This window comes from Oncorhynchus tshawytscha, unplaced genomic scaffold, assembly GCF_018296145.1.
Source record: "Oncorhynchus tshawytscha isolate Ot180627B unplaced genomic scaffold, Otsh_v2.0 Un_contig_16445_pilon_pilon, whole genome shotgun sequence".
Lineage (NCBI taxonomy): Eukaryota > Metazoa > Chordata > Actinopteri > Salmoniformes > Salmonidae > Oncorhynchus > Oncorhynchus tshawytscha.
In genome coordinates, this window is record NW_024609348.1 from 77,108 (window position 1) to 102,443 (window position 25,336).

General features: G+C 46.6%; 2 protein-coding genes across 2 annotated transcripts; one reads left to right on the forward strand and one right to left on the reverse strand.

Annotated features, from left to right (window-relative positions):
• The first annotated feature begins 454 nt into the window (after positions 1–454).
• Positions 455–24,507, forward strand: LOC112255855 (general transcription factor IIE, polypeptide 2, beta). Its single transcript, XM_042314947.1, has 9 exons — positions 455–805; positions 1,354–1,511; positions 18,025–18,116; positions 20,115–20,164; positions 20,244–20,301; positions 20,895–21,077; positions 21,152–21,245; positions 22,378–22,493; positions 23,231–24,507. Exons 2-9 carry the CDS (start codon positions 1,355–1,357, stop codon positions 23,345–23,347), a joined length of 867 nt encoding a protein of 288 aa, XP_042170881.1. The 5' UTR covers positions 455–805; position 1,354; the 3' UTR covers positions 23,348–24,507.
• LOC121844637 (small integral membrane protein 18-like) lies at positions 4,079–14,072 on the reverse strand. The gene is made up of 3 exons (XM_042314946.1): positions 13,840–14,072; positions 5,705–5,924; positions 4,079–4,177 (listed from the first exon to the last, which is right to left on the reverse strand). Exons 2-3 carry the CDS (start codon positions 5,912–5,914, stop codon positions 4,079–4,081), a joined length of 309 nt encoding a protein of 102 aa, XP_042170880.1. The 5' UTR covers positions 5,915–5,924; positions 13,840–14,072.
• Positions 24,508–25,336: the final 829 nt, after the last annotated feature.

Below are 25,336 nucleotides of genomic sequence, written 5' to 3' on the forward strand. Positions count from 1 at the left end.
AAGTAAAGTCGACATTATAGAATGCAGTTTAAACCACCTCCGACCGAATGTAACTAATGCGCTTTTAGTGCTAGTGCGCCTACAGTAGTTTTCTAAAGTAGTTTTCTAGTGTTGATACGCATCAGTTATAGCGGGTACTTTGATATGTTTTATTGAAAAAATGTGTTAGAAATATGTGTGAAGTTATAACAATGTGCGCGCGCATGCTGCTATTCACTCACGTGACTCAGCTGCCTAGCGCTCTCTCCACACACACACACACACACACACCGACCTCCCCACCACTCATTCAGCAACAGCCTGCCTCACTGCTTGATAGTCAGCAGCGGCAGGTCACAGTGAAATAAATATATAAATATATATTTAAAAAAATCAAGAGAAATGCCATTGCGGCGGATGTGTAAAATAGAAGTAGCCCAAAAACCCGCGACCAAAACATTTCCACCCGCGACATCGTACTCAAAGTAGCTACATTTCTGGTAACCCGCTGACACGGCAATCTTGCTTTTCGTAGCTCCGCTAGTCCGGATGGAACGCACCAACACAATCAAGGATTAGCTGTCGATTACCGATCAATCGAACTCAGAGCGGAAGTCGACACTCAGAGCGGAAGTCGAAACTCAGAGCGGAAGTCGGAGAATGCACGACGACAAGAAGCTAGCTTGATATTTAAACAAACAAAAGCCCCCAAAATTAGCTATCGCATAAGTGTTCCAACAGAACGATTAATGAACGTGTGTTTCTAGTAAATGTTTTCATATTTGTTCATCCAAAAGAGGGGATTAGACATTTGAAGAAAAAAAAGGTAACCAGAAATAATCAAGCTAGCTAAATTAGCTTAAATGCTAGCAAACCCCAAAACCTGTCTAACTAGCTAGGTTACTAGCTTTTATTTTGTATAGCAACTAGGAAGCTAATATACATCTTTCAGTTTTATTTTTTGTGTCACTCATAAGATGATATGTCACTTAGATGTACTGGCAGAAGTGTCAGACAACTTGCTGGTTAGGTATCAGAGTAGCAACTTGACAAGTGTGATACCATTATTAGCTACGTAAACCTAGCTGGCTAACGGTATGTGAAATGTGTGAACATCATAAAAAGCTATATGGTATGTGAACACCCTAACTAGGTCTAAACCATTGACTTAAATACATAATTAGATTGCTCGTTGTTCAGCCCATATATATACTGAGAAGTGTAACAACGTTGTGCATGTCTTTGAGGAGCTAATAATGCCGCTATATGTTGACTTAGAGGATGGACCCAACCCTAACATTGTGTTGCCTTGAGGTATATATTTTTTGTCTTTCTGTAGCTAGCGTCTAACGTTGTAACGTTGTGGTGTATCAGGATGGACCCAGCCTTGTTGAGAGAGCGGGAGCTCTTTAAGAAGAGGGCTCTCTCTCAGCCCACGGTTGAGAAGAGACCTGCAGCCTCCGAGTCAGGCGGTTCCAAGAAGAAGAAGTCCAAAGCTGACAAGGAGGCCTCCGGGTCCAAACATGGGGCAGGTAAGACCAGGGGTGTATTCATCACGCCGATCCTGTTGCAAAACATTTAGTCTGTTGCGAAAAGGTTTCCATTTACTCCAAATAGAAAACATTATTCAAAGGGAAAAATAGTTTTAAATTGGACAAATTAAGGTAGGTTCGTTTGCCCGGTTTGCTTCCATTTAGTTCCTAAATGGTAAACTGTTTCTTCAAGAATGAATACAACCCAGAAGGGCTCTACAACCTGGGGTGTATTCATTAGTGTAAAATATAGTAAAAGGTTTTGCAACAAACGAAAACAAGCACTTCTTATTGGACAGATTTAGGTGTGTCCCTTCCTCCCCCATTTCAGCCTTTTTTGCATCCATCTGGTTCCTACTAGTGAGTACACACCTTTAATATTTGGGTCATGTTCATTCGGCACCAGATGGAACAAATCTGACTGTGAAACAGGGGAGGGATTACCTAAACTTAGCTGTAAAAATATTTTTTGCTACGGTGGGCCCCGATTTAATACGACCCTAGTCTTGAGATCTATTATACTGCTGGTTGTGTGTCACATCTGTAGCCTGGGTACCTGCTTGCTTCTACATTCCACAATGAGAGTTATTTTCTACAAACATGTTTTAAATGGCTCATTTTTTAAAAAAAAATTTTCGTTGACCACAAAAACACTCTTTGTACATTTGTTTTAATAAGCTTCATATCAACATCTGTCAGTACTTTTGAAATGAGACAGTTTGTTTTTCTTACATGATAATTGTTTATTCATCATCATCATCATCATCATCATCATCATCATCATCATCATTTTAGGCAAGTGAAATAAACACCTTGTGCTCAATGCAAGTAGGTTATTTTATTTACATCAATGTGTGTACAGGTGCCCCCCTTCTAGAGAGAGTAGTATCATGTGTGTGTACAGGTGCCCCCCTTCTAGAGAGAGTAGTATCATGTGTGTGTACAGGTGCCCCCCTTCTGTAGTGTACAGGTGCCCCCCTTCTAGAGAGAGTAGTATCATGTGTGTGTACAGGTGCCCCCCTTCTAGAGAGAGTAGTATCATGTGTGTGTACAGGTGCCCCCCTTCTAGAGAGAGTAGTATCATGTGTGTGTACAGGTGCCCCCCCCTTCTAGAGAGAGTAGTATCATGTGTGTGTACAGGTGCCCCCCTTCTAGAGAGAGTAGTATCATGTGTGTGTACAGGTGCCCCCCTTCTAGAGAGAGTAGTATCATGTGTGTGTACAGGTGCCCCCCCCCCTCTAGAGAGAGTAGTATCATGGCCACTTGGCTGTGGTTTAAATATGTTGGTGAGTGGTTACATTATCACAGGCAACATGTTGATTACATCATTACGACACAGCAAGTTGTGAACAGTTTTTGTCAAATGGATGAGGACTTCACTACAATGGCAGTCAAAGCATTAGGGAATAAAAACCATCTGTAAATTACATTAAAATGTGGGACGTCTTCTGTGGTAGCTGGGTTTTTTGGTGACATTTTAAAGTAACTGTCCAGTGATAACAGAATATTAACTTTAAAAGTTAGTTTAACTCATAATGTTTTTGATTAATCCCATACTCGTATTTGTGGTCAAATCATAAATTGAGAGAAAAAAACACTTCAAAAATCCCCACCTCAAACTTGGATCTCAAACAGACCATTTTAAAAATGCTTGTTATTTCCTCAAAGAGGATGAGGTCATCATCGTGAGCAGGATGAGATGGTCCAATCAGCGGTCTGCTCCATTCATATTTTTAATAACCAGTACATGCCCACACCATTCCAACACACAAAAGCTGGTTTTTAACATAATTAATATTTTGGGGGGGAAGGAAAACTTTCATAGAAATCTGGAAACATTATGACAGTTACTTTAATATTTTGGTCATCTTGGTCATCTTTATCATCTTGGTCGTTGACTTTGGGGGACTTCCTTGCTCTGTAGGGTCCTAGAGGGTTGGCTATCATTGTGGATCTCCTCTGTGTCTTAAGCTGTCTCGAATGGTATGTCTTGTACTTACAATGTGGTGATGGATGAAGATGCTAAACATCCGTCAAATAATAGACTTGTTAAACCCTGGACTTGGCAAAGGAGAGCTCTTCTTCTCTCCTGCCTTCCCTGCTGATGTGCTTCGATTAGATAACACCACCATATATACACACACACACACACACACACACACACACATGGGAGCAGGGACACACACACACACACACACACGGGAACAGGGACACACACACACACACGGGAACAGGGACACACACACACACACACGGGAACAGGGACACACACACACACACACGGGAACAGGGACACACACACACACACACGGGAACAGACACACACACACACACACACACGGGAACAGGGACACACACACACACACACGGGAACAGGGACACACACACACACGGGAACAGGGACACACACACACACAATCTCACACATACGAAGGTGCAGTCTCACTGTTCTCAAACTGTGAGCACACAGCACAGTCAGTCTCGGGTTCAGATTCAGGGTCAACGATCATGACCTAACTTCCTGCTTGGCCCTGGTCACTGGTGGCAACGACCCCTTTAATAACCCCTTACACCACCTCGGTTTGTGACCCCGTGGGACTGTGGATCTTCTCCACCATGTTGTGGAAGGGACCTTCCTCCTCCATCAGGTCACGGTGGGTCTTCCCCTGCATGAGAAGGAAAACCATAGTTTAGGTTATATAATGGGTTTAGGTTAGATCCAGGTTATATTAACAGGCCTGGTCTAACCCTGGAACAGGTACAGTATAGTAACAGGCCTGGTCTAACCCTGGGACAGCTACAGTATAGTAACAGGCCTGGTCTAACCCTGGGACAGCTACAGTATAGTAACAGGCCTGGTCTAACCCTGGAACAGCTACAGTATGGTAACAGGCCTGGTCTAACCCTGGGACAGCTACAGTATAGTAACAGGCCTGGTCTAACCCTGGAACAGCTACAGTATAGTAACAGGCCTGGTCTAACCCTGGGACAGCTACAGTATAGTAACAGGCCTGGTCTAACCCTGGAACAGCTACAGTATAGTAACAGGCCTGGTCTAACCCTGGAACAGCTACAGTATAGTAACAGGCCTGGTCTAACCCTGGGACAGCTACAGTATAGTAACAGGCCTGGTCTAACCCTGGGACAGCTACAGTATAGTAACAGGCCTGGTCTAACCCTGGGACAGCTACAGTATAGTAACAGGCCTGGTCTAACCCTGGGACAGCTACAGTATAGTAACAGGCCTGGTCTAACCCTGGGAACAGCTACAGTATAGTAACAGGCCTGGTCTAACCCTGGGACAGCTACAGTATAGTAACAGGCCTGGTCTAACCCTGGAACAGCTACAGTATAGTAACAGGCCTGGTCTAACCCTGGGACAGCTACAGTATAGTAACAGGCCTGGTCTAACCCTGGGACAGCTACAGTACAGTAACAGGCCTGGTCTAACCCTGGGACAGCTACAGTATAGTAACAGGCCTGGTCTAACCCTGGGACAGCTACAGTATAGTAACAGGCCTGGTCTAACCCTGGGACAGCTACAGTATAGTAACAGGCCTGGTCTAACCCTGGAACAGCTACAGTATAGTAACAGGCCTGGTCTAACCCTGGAACAGCTACAGTATAGTAACAGGCCTGGTCTAACCCTGGAACAGCTACAGTATAGTAACAGGCCTGGTCTAACCCTGGGACAGCTACAGTATAGTAACAGGCCTGGTCTAACCCTGGAACAGCTACAGTATAGTAACAGGCCTGGTCTAACCCTGGAACAGCTACAGTATAGTAACAGGCCTGGTCTAACCCTGGGACAGCTACAGTATAGTAACAGGCCTGGTCTAACCCTGGAACAGCTACAGTATAGTAACAGGCCTGGTCTAACCCTGGAACAGCTACAGTATAGTAACAGGCCTGGTCTAACCCTGGGAACAGCTACAGTATAGTAACAGGCCTGGTCTAACCCTGGAACAGCTACAGTATAGTAACAGGCCTGGTCTAACCCTGGAACAGCTACAGTATAGTAACAGGCCTGGTCTAACCCTGGAACAGCTACAGTATAGTAACAGGCCTGGTCTAACCCTGGAACAGCTACAGTATAGTAACAGGCCTGGTCTAACCCTGGAACAGCTACAGTATAGTAACAGGCCTGGTCTAACCCTGGGACAGCTACAGTATAGTAACAGGCCTAGTCTCACCTTGACACAGCAGCCACAGTCCAGCAGCTCGTAGAGGAAGGCCAGAGCTGCCAGGGAGACTACTGTGATGATGAAGAGGAGGAGGATGACGAAGCACGCTATGTTCCAGCCGTCGTGGAACGGGTACACCTCCTGAACCTGCAGGGAGACCTGGGACAGCGGGGCGGCGTCAGGGAGCCACGGGAGAGAGGTGGTGTTGAGACGGTCCATGTTGTTTCACCTGGGAGAGAAATGATAGAGGAAGTCATGGTTGGTTTGTTCCTGGAGAGGTTTGAGAGGTCTGCTGGTGTTGACAGTCCAATGGTCGGTAGAGAGATGGAGAAAGAGAGAGATGATAGTGTTGTTTTGTTCCTGGAGAGGTTTGAGTGTCCTGCTGGTGTTCAGGATGTTCTTCTGTCCGTCAGACCTGCTGTCTATGAAGACAGCCTTTATAGAGCCTCAACTCAAGAGTTCTGGTACTGTGACCTGGAGGGAGAGAGAGACAGAACCTCTAGACAGAGTTCTGGTACTGTGACCTGGAGGGAGAGAGACAGAACCTCTATACACAGAGTTCTGGTACTGTGACCTGGAGGGAGAGAGACAGAACCTCTATACACAGAGTTCTGGTACTGTGACCTGGAGGGAGAGAGACAGAACCTCTATACACAGAGTTCTGGTACTGTGACCTGGAGGGAGAGAGAGACAGAACCTCTATACACAGAGTTCTGGTACTGTGACCTGGAGGGAGAGAGAGACAGAACCTCTATACACAGAGTTCTGGTACTGTGACCTGGAGGGAGAGAGAGACAGAACCTCTATACACAGAGTTCTGGTACTGTGACCTGGAGGGAGAGAGACAGAACCTCTATACACAGAGTTCTGGTACTGTGACCTGGAGGGAGAGAGACAGAACCTCTTACTCCATCAGGACACAACCTCCTGGGGTGCATAGCGCCTTCCTGCTTACACACACGCACACACACACACACGCACACACACACACACACACACGCACGCCAGGAGCAGTGAGACTGACCCAGTTTGGCTGAGTGAACCAGAGAGAGACTGAGGGGAAATGGGGCTTGTCCTGAGTACTGCTCTACAGACACTCCTCTCTCTCTCTCTCTGTCTCTCTGTCTCTCTGTCTGTCTGTCTGTCTGTCTGTCTGTCTGTCTGTCTGTCTGTCTGTCTGTCTGTCTGTCTGTCTGTCTGTCTGTCTGTCTGTCTGTCTGTCTGTCTGTCTGTCTGGTCTGTCTGTCTGTCTGTCTGTCTGTCTGTCAGAGTCTGTCTGTCTGTCTGTCTGTCTGTCTGTCTGTCTGTCTGTCTGTCTGTCTGGTCTGTCTGTCTGTCTGTCTGTCTGTCTGTCTGTCTGTCTGTCTGTGACCTGTCTGTCTGTCTCTGTCTGAGTCTGGTCTGTCTGTCTGTCTGGTCTGTCTGTCTGTCTGTCTGTCTGTCTGTGACCTGGTCTGTCTGTCTGTCTGTCTGTCTGTCTGTCTGTCTGTGTCTGGTCTGTCTGTCTGTCTGTCTGTCTGTCTGTCTGTCTGTCTGTCTGTCTGTCTGTCTGTCTGTCTGTCTGTCTGTCTGTCTGTCTGTCTGTCTGTCTCAACCTTCTCTAGTTCAGATAGAATGTGTACACAGAGTTCTGCATGAGTTTCACTGTTCTGTTCAGCATTCCACCTTTACTCGTCAAATATGTGTGTGACTGACTTGGCTATTGTTACCAGATGTGTGTGTTTAGCAGTGAGTCATTCCACCTCTCCTCTCCTGTGGTAGAGCCCACTGTCATCATCTGCTCTGAGTAGCTTTACTGATGACTGTTGACTGATGACTGATGACTGACTCACAGTATGTTACATAGTGCTGTTAGTGTAACCTGATACAGGCCTGTCATTAGTCAGAGGACAGCATGTCTATTATATACAGTTCTATGTTACATAGTGCTGTTAGTATAACCTGATACAGGCCTGTCATTAGTCAGAGGACAGCATGTCTATTATATACAGTTCTATGTTACATAGTGCTGTTAGTGTAACCTGATACAGGCCTGTCATTAGTCAGAGAACAGCAGACAGCATGTCTATTATATACAGTTCTATGTTACATAGTGTTGTTAGTGTAACCTGATACAGGCCTGTCATTAGTCAGAGGACAGCATGTCTATTATATACAGTTCTATGTTACATAGTGCTGTTAGTGTAACCTGATACAGGCCTGTCATTAGTCAGAGAACAGCAGACAGCATGTCTATTATATACAGTTCTATGTTACATAGTGTTGTTAGTGTAACCTGATACAGGCCTGTCATTAGTCAGAGGACAGCATGTCTATTATATACAGTTCTATGTTACATAGTGTTGTTAGTGTAACCTGATACAGGCCTGTCATTAGTCAGAGGACAGCATGTCTATTATATACAGTTCTATGTTACATAGTGTTAGCAGACCACAGTCATCTCCTGACTGTTAGTCTAGTTACCCTGAACACAATGGCTCGGTCTCTGATGAGGTCAATGAGATCATGTGTTTATTAGGATCCCCATTAGCTGTCGTCATCTAATGAGATGTGAAGTAGCCAATAGGCCTTCAACTGTTTTCATGTTGCTATGGAAGTAGCCAATAGGCCTTCAACTGTTTTCATGTTGCTATGGAAGTAGCCAATAGGCCTTCAACTGTTTTCATGTTGCTATGGAAGTAGCCAATAGGCCTTCAACTGTTTTCATGTTGCTATGGAAGTAGCCAATAGGCCTTCAACTGTTTTCATGTTGCTATGGAAGTAGCCAATAGGCCTTCAACTGTTTTCATGTTGCTATGGAAGTAGCCAATAGGCCTTCAACTGTTTTCATGTTGCTATGGAAGTAGCCAATAGGCCTTCAACTGTTTTCATGTTGCTATGGAAGTAGCCAATAGGCCTTCAACTGTTTTAATGTTGCTATGGAAGTAGCCAATAGGCTTTCAACTGTTTTCATGTTGCTATGGAAGTAGCCAATAGGCCTTCAACTGTTTTCATGTTGCTATGGAAGTAGCCAATAGGCCTTCAACTGTTTTCATGTTGCTATGGAAGTAGCCAATAGGCCTTCAACTGTTTTCATGTTGCTATGGAAGTAGCCAATAGGCCTTCAACTGTTTTCATGTTGCTATGGAAGTAGCCAATAGGCCTTCAACTGTTTTAATGTTGCTATGGAAGTAGCCAATAGGCCTTCAACTGTTTTAATGTTGCTATGGAAGTAGCCAATAGGCCTTCAACTGTTTTCATGTTGCTATGGAAGTCAGGCCTTCAACTGTTTTCATGTTGCTATGGAAGTAGCCAATAGGCTTTCAACTGTTTTAATGTTGCTATGGAAGTAGCCAATAGGCCTTCAACTGTTTTAATGTTGCTATGGAAGTAGCCAATAGGCTTTCAACTGTTTTCATGTTGCTATGGAAGTAGCCAATAGGCCTCAACTGTTTTCATGTTGCTATGGAAGTAGCCTAGGCCTTCAACTGTTTTAATGTTCCTATGGAAGTAGCCAATAGGCCTTCAACTGTTTTCATGTTGCTATGGAAGTAGCCAATAGGCCTTCAACTGTTTTCATGTTGCTATGGAAGTAGCCAATAGGCCTTCAACTGTTTTCATGTTGCTATGGAAGTAGCCAATAGGCCTTCAACTTTAATCAACTGTTTTCATGTTGCTATGGAAGTAGCCAATAGGCTTTCAACTGTTTTAATGTTGCTATGTAGTAGAGGCTATTGATAGTCCACATTAGTAACACTGTCATGGTAACTGAAGGTCTCTCTCTCTGGGGAAAATACTGTAATTCTACTGTAATACTTCCTGTATAAAAGTGTCGTCTAATTGGGTTATTGGAGGTTCTGTTGGCTGATGTTGATGGAGGGAGAGAAGTGAAGGAAGAGAGGGATATCATTATCTATTATGAATGTAGACCGATACATCCTCTTCCTCCTCTCTGTTCCTCTCTACCGTTACCCTCTCCTCCTCTACCTCCTCTCTGATCCTCCCTATCGTTACCCTCTCCTCCTCTACCCACACCACACTACCATAGCCTAGTACCCCAGCACTACACCTCTCTCTGTTCCTCCTTATCGTTACCCTCCTCCTCTACACCTCTCTCTGTTCCTCCTTATCGTTACCCTCTCCCCCCCTACCTCTCTCTATTCCTCCCTCCATCCCTCTCCACCCCTACCCCCTCCTCCTCTCCCCCTCCACCCCTACCCCTCCTCTCTCTCTCTCCCCTCCACCCCTACCCCCTCCTCTCTCTCCCCCCTACCCCCCTCCACCCTTACCCCCCTCCACCCCTACCCCCCTTTCTCTCTCCTCCCCCATCCACCCCTACCCCTCCTGAGGCAGAGCGGTGCCTCCTGCCGTAACTGTCTGCAGGGGCTCCCACTGCCCCACCCCCTCCCTAATGTCTAGTCCCATCCTCCCTCTCCACCCCTACCCCCTCCCTCTCCCTCCCCCCTCTCCACCCCTACCCCCTCCTCTCTCCCCCACCCCCTCTGTCTGCAGGGGCTCCCCCCCTCCCTAAAGTCTAGTCCCATCCAGTATGCCGGTCTGAATCACAACAACCTCACTGCCTGCTTGGCACCCTATTCCCTGTGGAGTTTGACCCAGGGACCATCCTCTAGCAGTCTAGTCTCTCTGTTCTGCTACAAAAACACTCATCCTTTAGTCTGACAGTCTGTTATATAGACACTCATCCTTTAGTCTGACAGTCTGTTATATAGACACTCATCCTTTAGTCTGACAGTCTGTTATATAGACACTCATCCTTTAGTCTGACAGTCTGTTATATAGACACTCATCCTTTAGTCTGACAGTCTGTTATATAGACACTCATCCTTTAGTCTGACAGTCTGTTATATAGACACTCATCCTTTAGTCTGACAGTATGTTATATAGACACTCATCCTTTAGTCTGACAGTCTGTTATATAGACACTCATCCTTTAGTCTGACAGTCTGTTATATAGACACTCATCCTTTAGTCTGACAGTCTGTTATATAGACACTCATCCTTTAGTCTGACAGTCTGTTATATTAACACTCATCCTTTAGTCTGACAGTCTGTTATATAGACACTCATCCTTTAGTCTGACAGTCTGTTATATAGACACTCATCCTTTAGTCTGACAGTCTGTTATATAGACACTCATCCTTTAGTCTGACAGTCTGTTATATAGACACTCATCCTTTAGTCTGACAGTCTGTTATATAGACACTCATCCTTTAGTCTGACAGTCTGTTATATAGACACTCATCCTTTAGTCTGACAGTCTGTTATATAGACACTCATCCTTTAGTCTGACAGTCTGTTATATAGACACTCATCCTTTAGTCTGACAGTCTGTTATATAGACACTCATCCTTTAGTCTGACAGTCTGTTATATAGACACTCATCCTTTAGTCTGACAGTCTGTTATATAGACACTCATCCTTTAGTCTGACAGTCTGTTATATAGACACTCATTCATAACCCATAGACTGGGCTCCTGTCTGTCTGTTACTCACAGCATAACCCATAGACTGGGCTCCTGTCTGTCTGTCTGTCTCACAGCATCATAGACTGGGCTTTAGTCTGACAGTCTGTCTGTCTGCTAGCGTAACCCATAGACTTCCTGTCTGTCTGTCTGTCTGCTTACCCATAGACTGGGCTCCTGTCTGTCTGTCTGTCTGCTCACAGCATAACCCATAGACTGGGCTCCTGTCTGTCTGTTTAGTCTGACTGGGTCTGTCTGTCTGTCTGCTCACAGCTCATAGACTGGGCTTTAGTCTGTCTGTCTGTTGCTCACAGCATAACCCATAGACTGGGCTCCTGTCTGTCTGTCTGTCTGCTCACAGCGTAACCCATAGACTGGGCTCCTGTCTGTCTGCTCACAGCATAACCCATAGACTGGGCTCCTTTGTCTGTCTGTCTGTCTGTCTGCTCACAGCATAACCCATAGACTGGGCTCCTGTCTGTCTGTCTGCTCACAGCATAACCCATAGACTGGGCTCCTGTCTGTCTGTCTGTCTGCTCACAGCATAACCCATAGACTGGGCTCCTGTCTGTCTGTCTGCTCACAGCATAACCCATAGACTGGGCTCCTGTCTGTCTGTCTGTCTGCTCACAGCATAACCCATAGACTGGGCTCCTGTCTGTCTGTCTGTCTGCTCACAGCATAACCCATAGACTGGGCTCCTGTCTGTCTGTCTGTCTGCTCACAGCATAACCCATAGACTGGGCTCCTGTCTGTCTGTCTGTCTGCTCACAGCATAACCCATAGACTGGGCTCCTGTCTGTCTGTTACTCACAGCATAACCCATAGACTGGGCTCTGTCTGTCTGTCTGCTCACAGCATAACCCATAGACTGGGCTCCTGTCTGTCTGTCTGTCTGCTCACAGCATAACCCATAGACTGGGCTCCTGTCTGTCTGTCTGCTCACAGCATAACCCATAGACTGGGCTCCTGTCTGTCTGTCTGTCTGCTCACAGCATAACCCATAGACTGGGCTCCTGTCTGTCTGTCTGTCTGCTCCACAGCATAACCCATAGACTGGGCTCCTGTCTGTCTGTCTGTCTGCTCACAGCATAACCCATAGACTGGGCTCCTGTCTGTCTGTCTGTCTGCTCACAGCATAACCCATAGACTGGGCTCCTGTCTGTCTGTTACTCACAGCATAACCCATAGACTGGGCTCCTGTCTGTCTGTCTGTCTGCTCACAGCATAACCCATAGACTGGGCTCCTGTCTGTCTGTCTGTTGCTCACAGCATAACCCATAGACTGGGCTCCTGTCTGTCTGTCTGTCTGCTCACAGCATAACCCATAGACTGGGCTCCTGTCTGTCTGCTCACAGCATAACCCATAGACTGGGCTCCTGTCTGTCTGTCTGTCTGCTCACAGCATAACCCATAGACTGGGCTCCTGTCTGTCTGTCTGCTCACAGCATAACCCATAGACTGGGCTCCTGTCTGTCTGTCTGTCTGTCTGCTCACAGCATAACCCATAGACTGGGCTCCTGTCTGTCTGTCTGCTCACAGCATAACCCATAGACTGGGCTCCTGTCTGTCTGTCTGTCTGCTCACAGCATAACCCATAGACTGGGCTCCTGTCTGTCTGTCTGTCTGCTCACAGCATAACCCATAGACTGGGCTCCTGTCTGTCTGTCTGTCTGCTCACAGCATAACCCATAGACTGGGCTCCTGTCTGTCTGTCTGTCTGCTCACAGCATAACCCATAGACTGGGCTCCTGTCTGTCTGTTGCTCACAGCATAACCCATAGACTGGGCTCCCTGTCTGTCTGTTACTCACAGCATAACCCATAGACTGGGCTCCTGTCTGTCTGTCTGTCTGCTCACAGCATAACCCATAGACTGGGCTCCTGTCTGTCTGCTCACAGCGTAACCCATAGACTGGGCTCCTGTCTGTCTGTCTGTCTGCTCACAGCGTAACCCATAGACTGGGCTCCTGTCTGTCTGTCTGTCTGCTCACAGCGTAACCCATAGACTGGGCTCCTGTCTGTCTGTCTGCTCACAGCATAACCCATAGACTGGGCTCCTGTCTGTCTGTCTGTCTGCTCACAGCATAACCCATAGACTGGGCTCCTGTCTGTCTGTCTGTCTGCTCACAGCATAACCCATAGACTGGGCTCCTGTCTGTCTGTCTGTCTGCTCACAGCATAACCCATAGACTGGGCTCCTGTCTGTCTGTCTGCTCACAGCATAACCCATAGACTGGGCTCCTGTCTGTCTGTCTGCTCACAGCATAACCCATAGACTGGGCTCCTGTCTGTCTGCTCACAGCATAACCCATAGACTGGGCTCCTGTCTGTCTGTCCTCTGGTGTTGATAAACCTTTTACCGTTTATAATGTAGTTCTGTTACCCAGAATGCTGTAGGGATGGAAGGTAAACCCTCCTCTTATGAGAGCAATCACAGATACAACGTAGGCTTCATAGGATGGATTAGGCTAGTAGACACACACACACTACACACACACACACTACACACACACACACACTACACACACACTACACCCCCCCCCACACACACGCGCCTTGCCCTGATACATGGCTGTAGCAGGCAAGCATGCGAACAGACTGCAGATCTGCCAGTGTGTCCACACACACACACACACACACACACTAACCGTCGTTGTGCCAGAGAAATATGCAGACTCACCTGTGTAGCTTATACTGTGGGGTGGATGCTTGTAAAGGATTCAGGCAAAAGATGCTCTCCCTTCCCCCACTCTGTCTCTCTCTCTTCCTCTCTCTCTTCCTCTCTCTCTTCCTCTCTCTCTCCTCCCTGCCACTCCTTGCAGTTCTGCTCGTCTTCCCCACACAAGGCACAGCCTGTGCTCAGACCGTACCACTCTACCAATGGCTAAGCTCACCCTCGTTTCTCCCCCTTCTATTTGCCAAATCTTCTCAGATTAAATGAATGCCCCGCCTTCTCATTAGCACCCAGCAGCAGCTCCCGCCCACGTGATGAATCATTTAGTGAGTCACACCAACAGGCCGCTCTGATTGGCTGGTCTCCAGAAACAGGATCTCACAGCTGAAGCCACAGACGCAGAGCCACTAGAGTAGGTAGCTGTCTTGTGCCCTTATACCCCCTAGCTAGTGCCATGATACCCCCTAGCTAGTGCCCTGATACCCCCTAGCTAGTGCCCTGATACCCCCTAGCTAGTGCCCTGATACCCCTAGCTAGTGCCCTGATACCCCTAGCTAGTGCCCTGATACCCCTAGCTAGTGCCCTTATACCCCTAGCTAGTGCCCATGATACCCCTAGCTAGTGCCCTTATACCCCCTAGCTAGTGCCATGATACCCCTAGCTAGTGCCCTTATACCCCCTAGCTAGTGCCATTATACCCCTAGCTAGTGTCATATACCCCCTAGCTAGTGCCCTTATACCCCTAGCTAGTGTCATGATACCCCCTGTCTAGTGCCCTGATACCCCCTAGCTAGTGCCCTGATACCCCTAGCTAGTGCCCTGATACCCCTAGCTAGTGCCCTGATACCCCCTAGCTAGTGCCCATGATACCCCTAGCTAGTGCCCTGATACCCCTAGCTAGTGCCCTGATACCCCCCTAGCTAGTGTCATGATACCCCTAGCTAGTGCCCTGATACCCCTAGCTAGTGCCCTGATACCCCTAGCTAGTGCCCTGATACCCCTAGCTAGTGCCATGATACCCCCTAGCTAGTGCCCTGATACCCCCTAGCTAGTGCCATGATACCCCTAGCTAGTGCCCTGATACCCCTAGCTAGTGCCCTGATACCCCTAGCTAGTGCCATGATACCCCTAGCTAGTGCCCTGATACCCCTAGCTAGTGCCCTGATACCCCTAGCTAGTGCCCTGATACCCCTAGCTAGTGCCCTGATACCCCTAGCTAGTGCCCTGATACCCCTAGCTAGTGCCCTGATACCCCTAGCTAGTGCCCTGATACCCCTAGCTAGTGCCCTGATACCCCTAGCTAGTGCCCTGATACCCCTAGCTAGTGCCCTGATACCCCCTAGCTAGTGCCCTGATACCCCTAGCTAGTGCCCTGATACCCCCTAGCTAGTGCCTGATACCCCTAGCTAGTGCCCTGATACCCCTAGCTAGTGCCATGATACCCCTAGCTAGTGCCCTGATACCCCTAGCTAGTGCCCTGATACCCCCTAGCTAGTGCCCTGATACCCCCTAGCTAGTGCCCTGATACCCCTAGCTAGTGCCCTGATACCCCCTAGCTAGTGCCCTGATACCCCTAGCTAGTGCCCTGATACCCCTAGCTAGTGCCCTGATACCCCTAGCTAGTGCCCTGATACCCCTAGCTAGTGCCCTGATACCCCCTAGCTAGTGCCCTGATACCCCTAGCTAGTGCCCTGATACCCCTAGCTAGTGCCTGATACCCCTAGCTAGTGCCCTGATACCCCCTAGCTAGTGCCCTGATACCCCCTAGCTAGTGCCCATGATACCCCTAGCTAGTGCCCTGATACCCCTAGCTAGTGTCCTGATACCCCTAGCTAGTGCCCTGATACCCCTAGCTAGTGCCCTGATACCCCCTAGCTAGTGCCCTGATACCCCTAGCTAGTGCCCTGATACCCCTAGCTAGTGCCTGATACCCCTAGCTAGTGCCCTGATACCCCTAGCTAGTGCCTGATACCCCTAGCTAGTGACCTGATACCCCTAGCTAGTGCCCTGATACCCCTAGCTAGTGCCCTGATACCCCTGCTAGTGCCCTGATACCCCTAGCTAGTGCCCTGATACCCCTAGCTAGTGCCCTGATACCCCTAGCTAGTGCCCTGATACCCCTAGCTAGTGTCCTGATACCCCTGCTAGTGCCCTGATACCCCTAGCTAGTGCCATGATACCCCTAGCTAGTGCCCTGATACCCCTAGCTAGTGCCCTGATACCCCTAGCTAGTGCCCTGATACCCCTAGCTAGTGCCCTGATACCCCTAGCTAGTGCCTGATACCCCCTAGCTAGTGCCTGATACCCCTAGCTAGTCCTGATACCCCTAGCTAGTGCCTGATACCCCCTAGCTAGTGTGATACCCCCTAGCTAGTGCCTGATACCCCTAGCTAGTGCCTGATACCCCTAGCTAGTGCCCTGATACCCCTAGCTAGTGCCAAATACCCCCTAGCTAGTGCCCTGATACCCCTAGAAGTGCCCTGATGTATCTGAGCAGTGCCCTGATACCCCTAGCTAGTGCCCTGATGCCCCTACCTGGTCTAGCTAGTGCCTGATACCCCTAGCTAGTGCCTATGATACCCCTAGCTAGTGCCCTGGTCCCTAGCTAGTGCCCTGATACCCCAGGCTAGTGTCTATACCCCTAGCTAGTGCCATGATACCCCTAGCTAGTCTGATACCCCTAGCTAGTGCCCTGATACCCCTAGCTAGTGCCCTGATACCCCTAGCTAGTGCCCTGATACCCCCCTAGCTAGTGTCCTGATACCCCTAGCTAGTGCCCTATACCCCTAGCTAGTGCCCTGATACCCCCTAGCTAGTGCCCTGATATAGCTAGTGCCCTGATACCCCTAGTCTAGTGAGAAGAGTCTATTGATACCCCTAGCTAGTGCCATGGACCCCTAGCTAGTGCCATGATGACAGGACCCTAGCTAGTGCCTGAATACCCCTGCTAGTGCCAGGACCTATGCTAGTCTGATTGGTAACTGATACCCCTGAGCAGGACCTGATATAGCTAGAATAACCTGATACCCCTAGCTAGTGCCCTGAATACCCCTGAGCAGGACCTGATATAGCTAGTGCCCTGATTGAATGCCCTGCTACCCCTGAGCAGGACCTGATGACCCCTAGCTAGTGCCCTGAACCCCCTGCTAGTGCCCTGACAACCACTCATCTTATCAGACACAGAGAGAAGGACAACATGTCTAGATGCTTCTACTACAGCTTTTATTTATTTTTTAATAGTTTTTTAAATCTTTCCAGCAGGACAATATAATCACAACGTTATTGAATTGGTACAATGTGATATTGAGCAGGACAATATGTCTAGATTCTGAATAACTTTATTGAGCAGGACCATGAGTCTATTGAATAACTGAGATTGACAGGACCTATATGAGTCTATTGAATAACTGATATTGAGCAGGACAACATGAGTCTATTGAACCTAACTGATATTGACAGGACCTATATGAGTCTATTGAATATCTGATATTGACAGGAGTCTACATGAAGTCTAGAATAACCTGGTCTGAACCTGACAGGACCTATGCTGAGTCTATTGAATAACATGATATTGCAGGACCTATATGAGTCTATTGAATAACTGATATTGACAGGACCTAGATGCTGAAGTCTTTATTGAATAACTGATATTGACAGGAACTATATGAGTCTCTATTGAATAACTGCTACCTGACAGGACTCATCTTATGCTGTGGCACCACTAAGAGCAGGACAACATGTCTAGATGCTGATCCTGGTCTGTATTTGAGCAGGACAACATGTCTAGATTCTGATCCTGGTCTTTATTTGAGCAGGACAACATGTTTAGATTCTGATCCTGGTCTTTATCTGAGCAGGACAACATGTCTAGATTCTGATCCTGGTCTTTATCTGAGCAGGACAACATGTTTAGATTCTGATCCTGGTCTTTATCTGAGCAGGACAACATGTCTAGATTCTGATCCTGGTCTTTATTTGAGCAGGACAACATGTCTGATGCTGAACCTGGTCTGTATCTGAGCAGGACAACATGTCTAGATGCTGAACCTGGTCTTTATCTGAGCAGGACAACATGTCTAGATGCTGAACCTGGTCTGTATCTGAGCAGGACAACATGTCTAGATGCTGAACCTGGTCTTTATCTGAGCTGGTAATTAGGATATCTTACCAGTTTTCTCTTTCTCTCTCCAGACACCAGTAATGGTAACTTCAACCTGAAGGCCCTGACAGGCAGCTCTGGCTACAAGTTTGGTTGCCTGGCTAAGATAGTCAACTACATGAAGGTAAGGTGAACACACACACACACACACACTTACACACACACACACATTACACACACACACACAGACACACACACACCTAATACGTGGATGATGCTATTTCCATGACGTTTGAGTCATTTAGCAGGTGCTGTTGTCCAGAGTGACTAACAGTAGTGAGTGTTAGTTGTCCTACTGTCAAATCCCCACTGTAGTAGTGACTAACAGTAGTGAGTGCGTTACTGGTGGAACCCACAAGCCTGGTGTTGCTAGAGTCACCCTCTACCAACTGAGCTACACAGGACCACACATGTTAGGTATCCTACTGTCAGTAATGACATGTTGTCAGAGAGGTGGTTCGCTGTAGTAATGACATGTTGTCAGAGAGGTGGTTCGCTGTAGTAATGACATGTTGTCAGAGAGGTGGTTCGCTGTAGTAATGACATGTTGTCAGAGAGGTGGTTCGCTGTAGTAATGACATGTTGTCAGAGAGGTGGTTCGCTGTAGTAATGACATGTTGTCAGAGAGGTGGTTCGCTGTAGTAATGACATGTTGTCAGAGAGGTGGTTCACTGTAGTAATGACATGTTGTCAGAGAGGTGGTTCTCTGTAGTAATGACATGTTGTCAGAGAGGTGGTTCGCTGTAGTAATGACATGTTGTCAGAGAGGTGGTTCGCTGTAGTAATGACATGTTGTCAGAGAGGTGGTTCGCTGTAGTAATGACATGTTGTCAGAGAGGTGGTTCACTGTAGTAATGACATGTTGTCAGAGAGGTGGTTCGCTGTAGTAATGACATGTTGTCAGAGAGGTGGTTCGCTGTAGTAATGACATGTTGTCAGAGAGGTGGTTCGCTGTAGTAATGACATGTTGTCAGAGAGGTGGTTCACTGTAGTAATGACATGTTGTCAGAGAGGTGGTTCAGTGGTGTCCTGATTGGTGAGCTTCCTCCTTCCAACAGTCTGAGCTGTCATCTCAATTAAACCACTCCCCTTTTAACCTCTGAACCCTCTATTGTTTGGTTTTCCACTCTTTATTTTGGAAGTAAACAACAACAACACAGACTTTTGTTTGTCAACATGTTTATGGTTCAGCTCTGGTGCAGTAACTCTGACAGCCTGGGTGGTTTTTCACACCAGACGTTGACTCATAACAATCTGCATAACGTTCGCAGAGTGTGTGTGCCAGTGTGTGTGTGTGTGTGTGTGTGTGCCAGTGGGTGTGTGTGTGCCAGTGGGTGTGTGCCAGTGGGTGGTGTGTGTGTGTGCCAGTGGGTGTGTGTGTGCCTGTGTGTGTGTGTGTGCCAGTGGGTGCCTGTGTGTGCCTGTGTGTGTGCCTGTGTGTGTGTGTGTGCCAGTGTGTGTGTGTGTGCCAGTGTGTGTGTGTGTGCCAGTGTGTGCCTGTGTGTGTGTGTGCCTGTGTGTGCCTGTGTGTGTGTGTGTGTGTGCCTGTGTGTGTGTGTGCCTGTGTGTGTGTGCGCGCCTGTGTGTGTGTGTGTGTGTGTGTGTGTGTGTGTGTGTGTGTGTGTGTGTGTGTGTGTGTGCTCTGTCTTTTCCCAGTACTGTATACTACCTCGTCTGGACCCAGTCGATGCAGACAGGCTGCCGTTACACAGAGGACTTCTTTTAAACAATGTATCATGTGACCAACCAATAACATCCTGGATTCTGTGTTCTGTTCTTCTCCGTCCGGTACTCAGACTACTACACTGAAGTAAAGGATTGTAGAAACGGGCCATCTGGCTATTAGACCACACTAGCCCGGGTGGCATTCAGGTCCTAAAGGCCAAACTTGAAAATTCAACATTTTACTGGCGGTCTAGTTGTTCATATTTTCAAGCCCAAACTGAAAGCCTTGGCTAGCAGGTTAGCTTCATTTCTTTCAATTGAGTTACAATTGATCATGTTTTCCTTCCTGTTCTTCTGTGTTCCTTCCTGTTCTTCTGTGTTCCTTCCTGTTCTTCTGTGTTCCTTCCTGTTCCTCTGTGTTCCTTCCTGTTCCTCTGTGTTCCTTCCTGTCCTCCAGACCAGACACCAGCGTGGTGATACTCACCACTTGACTGTGGAGGAGATTCTCCAGACCAAACACCAGACATGGCATGAAACAGAAACAATGGCTGATGACTGTGGGGCTTGAGACCTTTTCAATAAGATGAGACCAAACTACTGACATCAGAGTTATCATGAAACAGAAACAATGGCTGATGACTGAGGTGTGTGTTGGGGCTTGACCTTTCACCTTTTCAATAAGATGGTGTGTGTTGGGGCTTGACCTTTCACCTTTTCAATAAGATGGTGTGTGTTGGGGCGATCACATGTTATCAGAGTTATCATGAAGCAGAAACAATGGCTGATGACTGAGGTGTGTGTTGGGGCTTGACCTTTCACCTTTTCAATAGATGACGCCAAATCTGTTTTTTGACAATCGCAAACTTATCAATGGGAATAATGTAGATCGTTTGACAATTATTACCAAGGTTAAGCAAGCTAGCTAACTTATTATTAGCAACGTTTAGCTAGCTGAAATCCTGAGAGAGAGAGAGGTATCAGAAACAACGTGTTAAATGATAATTGATATGGATCAATTGTTAAATCTTTAAAACCACCTCCCCTCATTATTCTGATCATAAAACATAGTTTCTAAAAATATAATATCTTCCACCTCTCTCTCTTCTTGCTCTCCCTCTCTCTTTTATTTACCTCCTTCCCACCCTCCTCTTCCTCGGGCCAAACAGACTAGTGTTTTGAGACCCATGTAAATAAAGTTGAAATAAATGTTTGACTCCGTCTCTGTCCCGTCCCCCAGGCGCTGGCCAGTAACCCTAAGATAGAGGTGAGGGATGGGAAATATGCCTTCAAGCCCAAATATCACCTGAAGGACAAGAAAGCCCTGCTCAGACTGTTGGATAAACATGACCAGCTGGGACTGGGAGGATTACTGCTAGATGACGTGGAGGAGGGGCTACCCAACTCTGCCAAGGCACTGAAGGTGTGTGTGTGTGTGTGTGTGTGTGTGTGAGTATTAATGAGTCAGACATATTAACGGCCTCTGTTCCTCCCCAGGTTTTGGGAGACCAGATCATCTTTGTGACAAGACCAGACAAGAAGAAGATTCTGTTCTACAATGATAAACACTGCCAGTTTACAGTTGACGAAGGTGAGAGCGTTGGTGTAGTTTCTCTACCTTAATTACTTTTTTGGGGCCCTCCATGGTAGATGAGTGGGAGCATTGGTATGGTGTCTTTTTGCTTAGTTCTCTGTAGAAGGTGAGAATATAATGTTAATTAGAACTATGTTCTCTCCCTTAATTTAGTTTGCAGTGGTTGAAGATGAGAGCATGTGTATAGTTTCTCCCCATTAAATATTTGTTGAAAAGCTGAGCATTGGTAGGGTTTCTCCCATGTCATCCAATGCAGAATGTGAAAATGTTGGTACAATTTCTCCCTTAATTATCAGTTTGCAGTAGATTCAGATAAGAGCGTTGATAAGGTCTCTCTTCCTTATTTCAGTTAAGGGAGCTTTGTTGACCTTAAATACATTCTGTAAATATTGCCAAAGGTTAAAAAATAAAATAAATATATATATAAAACTGTAAATATTGCCAAAGGTTAAAAATAAAAAATATATATATATATAAAAATGTTTTATAAGTCTAAAGACGTCTAAAGTACAACTGCATAAAGTCACTCAGTTCTCTGTAGAAGGTGTGAGCACTGGTCTGGTTTCTCTCCCTTTGCACTGGTCTGGTTTCTCTTTCACGTAATGACTTCAATGGCTCCACCCAGTGGTCAGATTTTTAAATTATTTTTTTACTATGACGTCATTTAGAAGTGTAGAACTTTCAGTTCCTTCATACCAGGATCCATTCAGTCGATACGGGATATTAACTGAATTTAATTAGTTTGTTTACTTGTATGTTTTGATTTGTTTACTTGAATGTATTGATTTGTTTACTTGTATGTTTTGATTTGTTTACTTGAATGTATTGATTTGTTTACTTGTATGTTTTGATTTGTTTACTTGTATGTTTTGATTTGTTTACTTGTATGTTTTGATTTGTTTACTTGTATACATTGATTTGTTTACTTGTATGTATTGATTTGTTTACTTGTATGTTTTGATTTGTTTACTTGTATGCATTGATTTGTTTACTTGTATGTATTGTGTACCGCAAGTCAGCTTTTATCTGCCAAGTACGACCTACTTGTAAAAATGTAATAAACTACTACTGCTATTGTCCTACCTGAGCTAATGGTATCCTGTCTGTGTTTCCTGGTCTATCGTCCCAGAGTTCACCAAGCTGTGGAGGAGTATCCCAGTGGACTCTATGGACGAAGAGAAGATAGAGGACTACCTCAAGAGACAGGGCATCTCCTCCATGCAGGAGACTGGACCCAAGAAAGTTGTGAGTTTCTCTCTCTGTCCCTACCTCTTTCTCTACCTCTCCAGATCTCTCTCTACCTCTTTTCTCTTTCTGTCTGTATTTCTGTCTCACAGGCCTGGGTAATTCCATTCCTCGGGGGGCCTGATTGGTGTTACACTTTTGCCCCCAGCTAACACACCTAACTCCAGTAATCAACTAATCATAATCTTCAGTTTAGAATGCAGTTAGTTTAAATCAGCTGAGTTCTGCTAGGGACTGGGGGGGGGGAAGACAGACCCCCCCCCTCGAGGACTGGAATTACCCCGGCCTGCCGGTCTGTCACATAGCTGGGACAATAAACCGAAAATGATCTTGACACCCAAACAGGACAGAGAGAGGACATTTGACGCTTGGATAATAATGATACGGATCCTTTACTAGAGGAATGTGATGTTTGACATGTAATGAGTTGTCTGATATACTGATATGGGCTGTTTGTTAACAAGACAGTTGATCGCTACAACATTCAAAGTAGAAGTAGTAGGTTGAAGGGTCATTTAAAAGAGTAACTCTGGGGCACATTCATGTTATAAACGTGTTCTACTTATCGACATTGTGATCATTTAGTCAATTTATGGTGGTACGGATTTACGTCCACATCTCCTAGCTCTTATCACTCTCTTTTATCTTTCTCTCCATGTTTCTCATGACTTATCTGTGATTGGTTGTTTCTACAATAACCCGGTCTGTGATTGGCTGTTTTGGTTGTGTTGCTACAGTTACCAATCAAGAGGAAGAAGCCAGGTGGACAGAAGAAGAGACGCTTCAAGACTCACAACGACCATCTGGCCGGAGTACTGGAGGACTACTCAGAGGGCGTACCCGCTAAGAAGTGATGTCACTTCCTGGTTATACCCCTCCCACTTCCTCTTCCCTGGCCCAGTGAGAGAGGGGTGACCTGGGAGTTGTTGTTTTTGGGCGGAAATAAACTTTTTTTTATTTTATTTGTCTCACCAAAACTACAATGAAGATGAGAGGAGACAATGGCCCTGTCTCAAAAGTGTGAACTTGCTTCCTTTTCTTGGGTCCTTTCCTCCCCCGACGATAAAGGAGAGGAGATGAGGAAAGGAAGCCATTTTGGAATGTTGAGACACAAGATGGCTGACTGATTGACTGAAGTGAAGTCCAAACACACCAACCTAAAGAGGTGCTCGCAGTCCTTTTTGATAATACTGTACCAGGTTGGTTCTAAGCAGTAATACAAAATGGTGGACGACTTAAGAGAAGCAAAAATTCCCATTAAATTTTCCCCAAAAAATCCCAGGTTTTCCAGAAATCCCAGTTGGAATATTCCTGTATTGACAAATTCCCTGGAATCTGGTAACACTTCAAATGGGGATGTCTGGGAAACATAGGGGATTCTGGGGAAGTTACTGGGTATGTGCAACCTTAGAAGGGGCTGTATGTGTAAATGTCTGGCACACGATGGACACTGTGTGTGTGTGTGATAGTGGAGAGAGGATGTGTGTGAAAGTGTTTTTAAAAAAAAGAATACCAGTCGTATTGTCTGCTGTAGTTGTTCCTTATATTCATTTACAACAGTGGTCACCAATGGCAACCTGGAGAAATACAGGTTGTGCAGGGTTATGCTACAGACCTGCACAAACACTCCTGATTTAGCTAAACGACTCGTAGAATCTACCAGGTTTACTCAGACAAACACTAGCCTGGTCCCAGGGTCTTTGTGCTGTCATTCCAAACGGCATGACAACGAGTCATAGCAGAGCTGAAATCAGGCTAGACAAACACCCCACTCCCATAGAAGCCCTTCAGCTAATAAACTGTCCCTTCAGTATATACTCAAACTGTTCATCAAGACCTTGATTGGGTGAATCGGTTGTGTTATAGTGCAAGGCTAGAACAAAAGCCCGAGACACCCTGTATCTCTCCACTTCCTGGCTGGTCTCGGAGCGTTCTTCATTACTGAGCACGTTACCCACAGTACCTTTCTCCTGAGGCCTTTCCTCTGACGCACAATAAAGTCCTAGAAAACACACTGTACTGTGTCTTCTTGATAACACAGAGGCCTGGATTCAATCTGATGGTTGCTGCTCGCTGACATTTTAAAAGGTCATATCTGATTCGGAGAAAGAGAGAGGATGCGAGGAACCACGGAAAGACAAATGAAGACTGGTTGGATGAAATCTCAGTGGGCGAGGCTTAATGACAGATCAGTGAGTGGAATTTACATCTGAGAGACAAATAAAATTAACTTTTTAGGGTTGCAGGTGGATGGGGGGGTTAAACGCGGGTTGCAACCTGCCGAGGTCGCCAGTTCTAATCCCGGTTGCGACTAGTTTCCCAACTCTACCCAACATAACTAATTACATTTCTAATCTACAAACTCTGAACAGCTTTAAATATGTGCAAAAACAAGGATGGTGGCGGAGGGGACTAAGCACTGAGATAAATGACACTCAACTGCTTTTCTCCTCCCGCCTTCTGACACCCAGATGGTGACACATGTGCCTGGCAGACATCTCAGCTTTGATGTCAGCCCACCACCTCAAGCTCAACCTAGACAAGACAGAGCTGCTCTTCCTCCCGGGGAAGACCTGCCCGCTCCAAGACCTCTCCATCACAGACGCCAACTCCACTGTGTCGACGTGACCCTGTGCAACACCCCGTCGTTCTCTGCCAGCATCAAAGCAGTGACCCGCTCCTGCAGGTTCATGCTCTCTACAACATCCGTGGAGTACGACTCTACCTCACACAGGAAGCGGCGCAGGTCCTAATCCAGGCAGTTGTCATCTCCCGTCTGGACCACTGCAACTCTCTGTTGGCTGGGCTCCCTGCTTGTGTCATCAAACCCCTGGAACTGATCC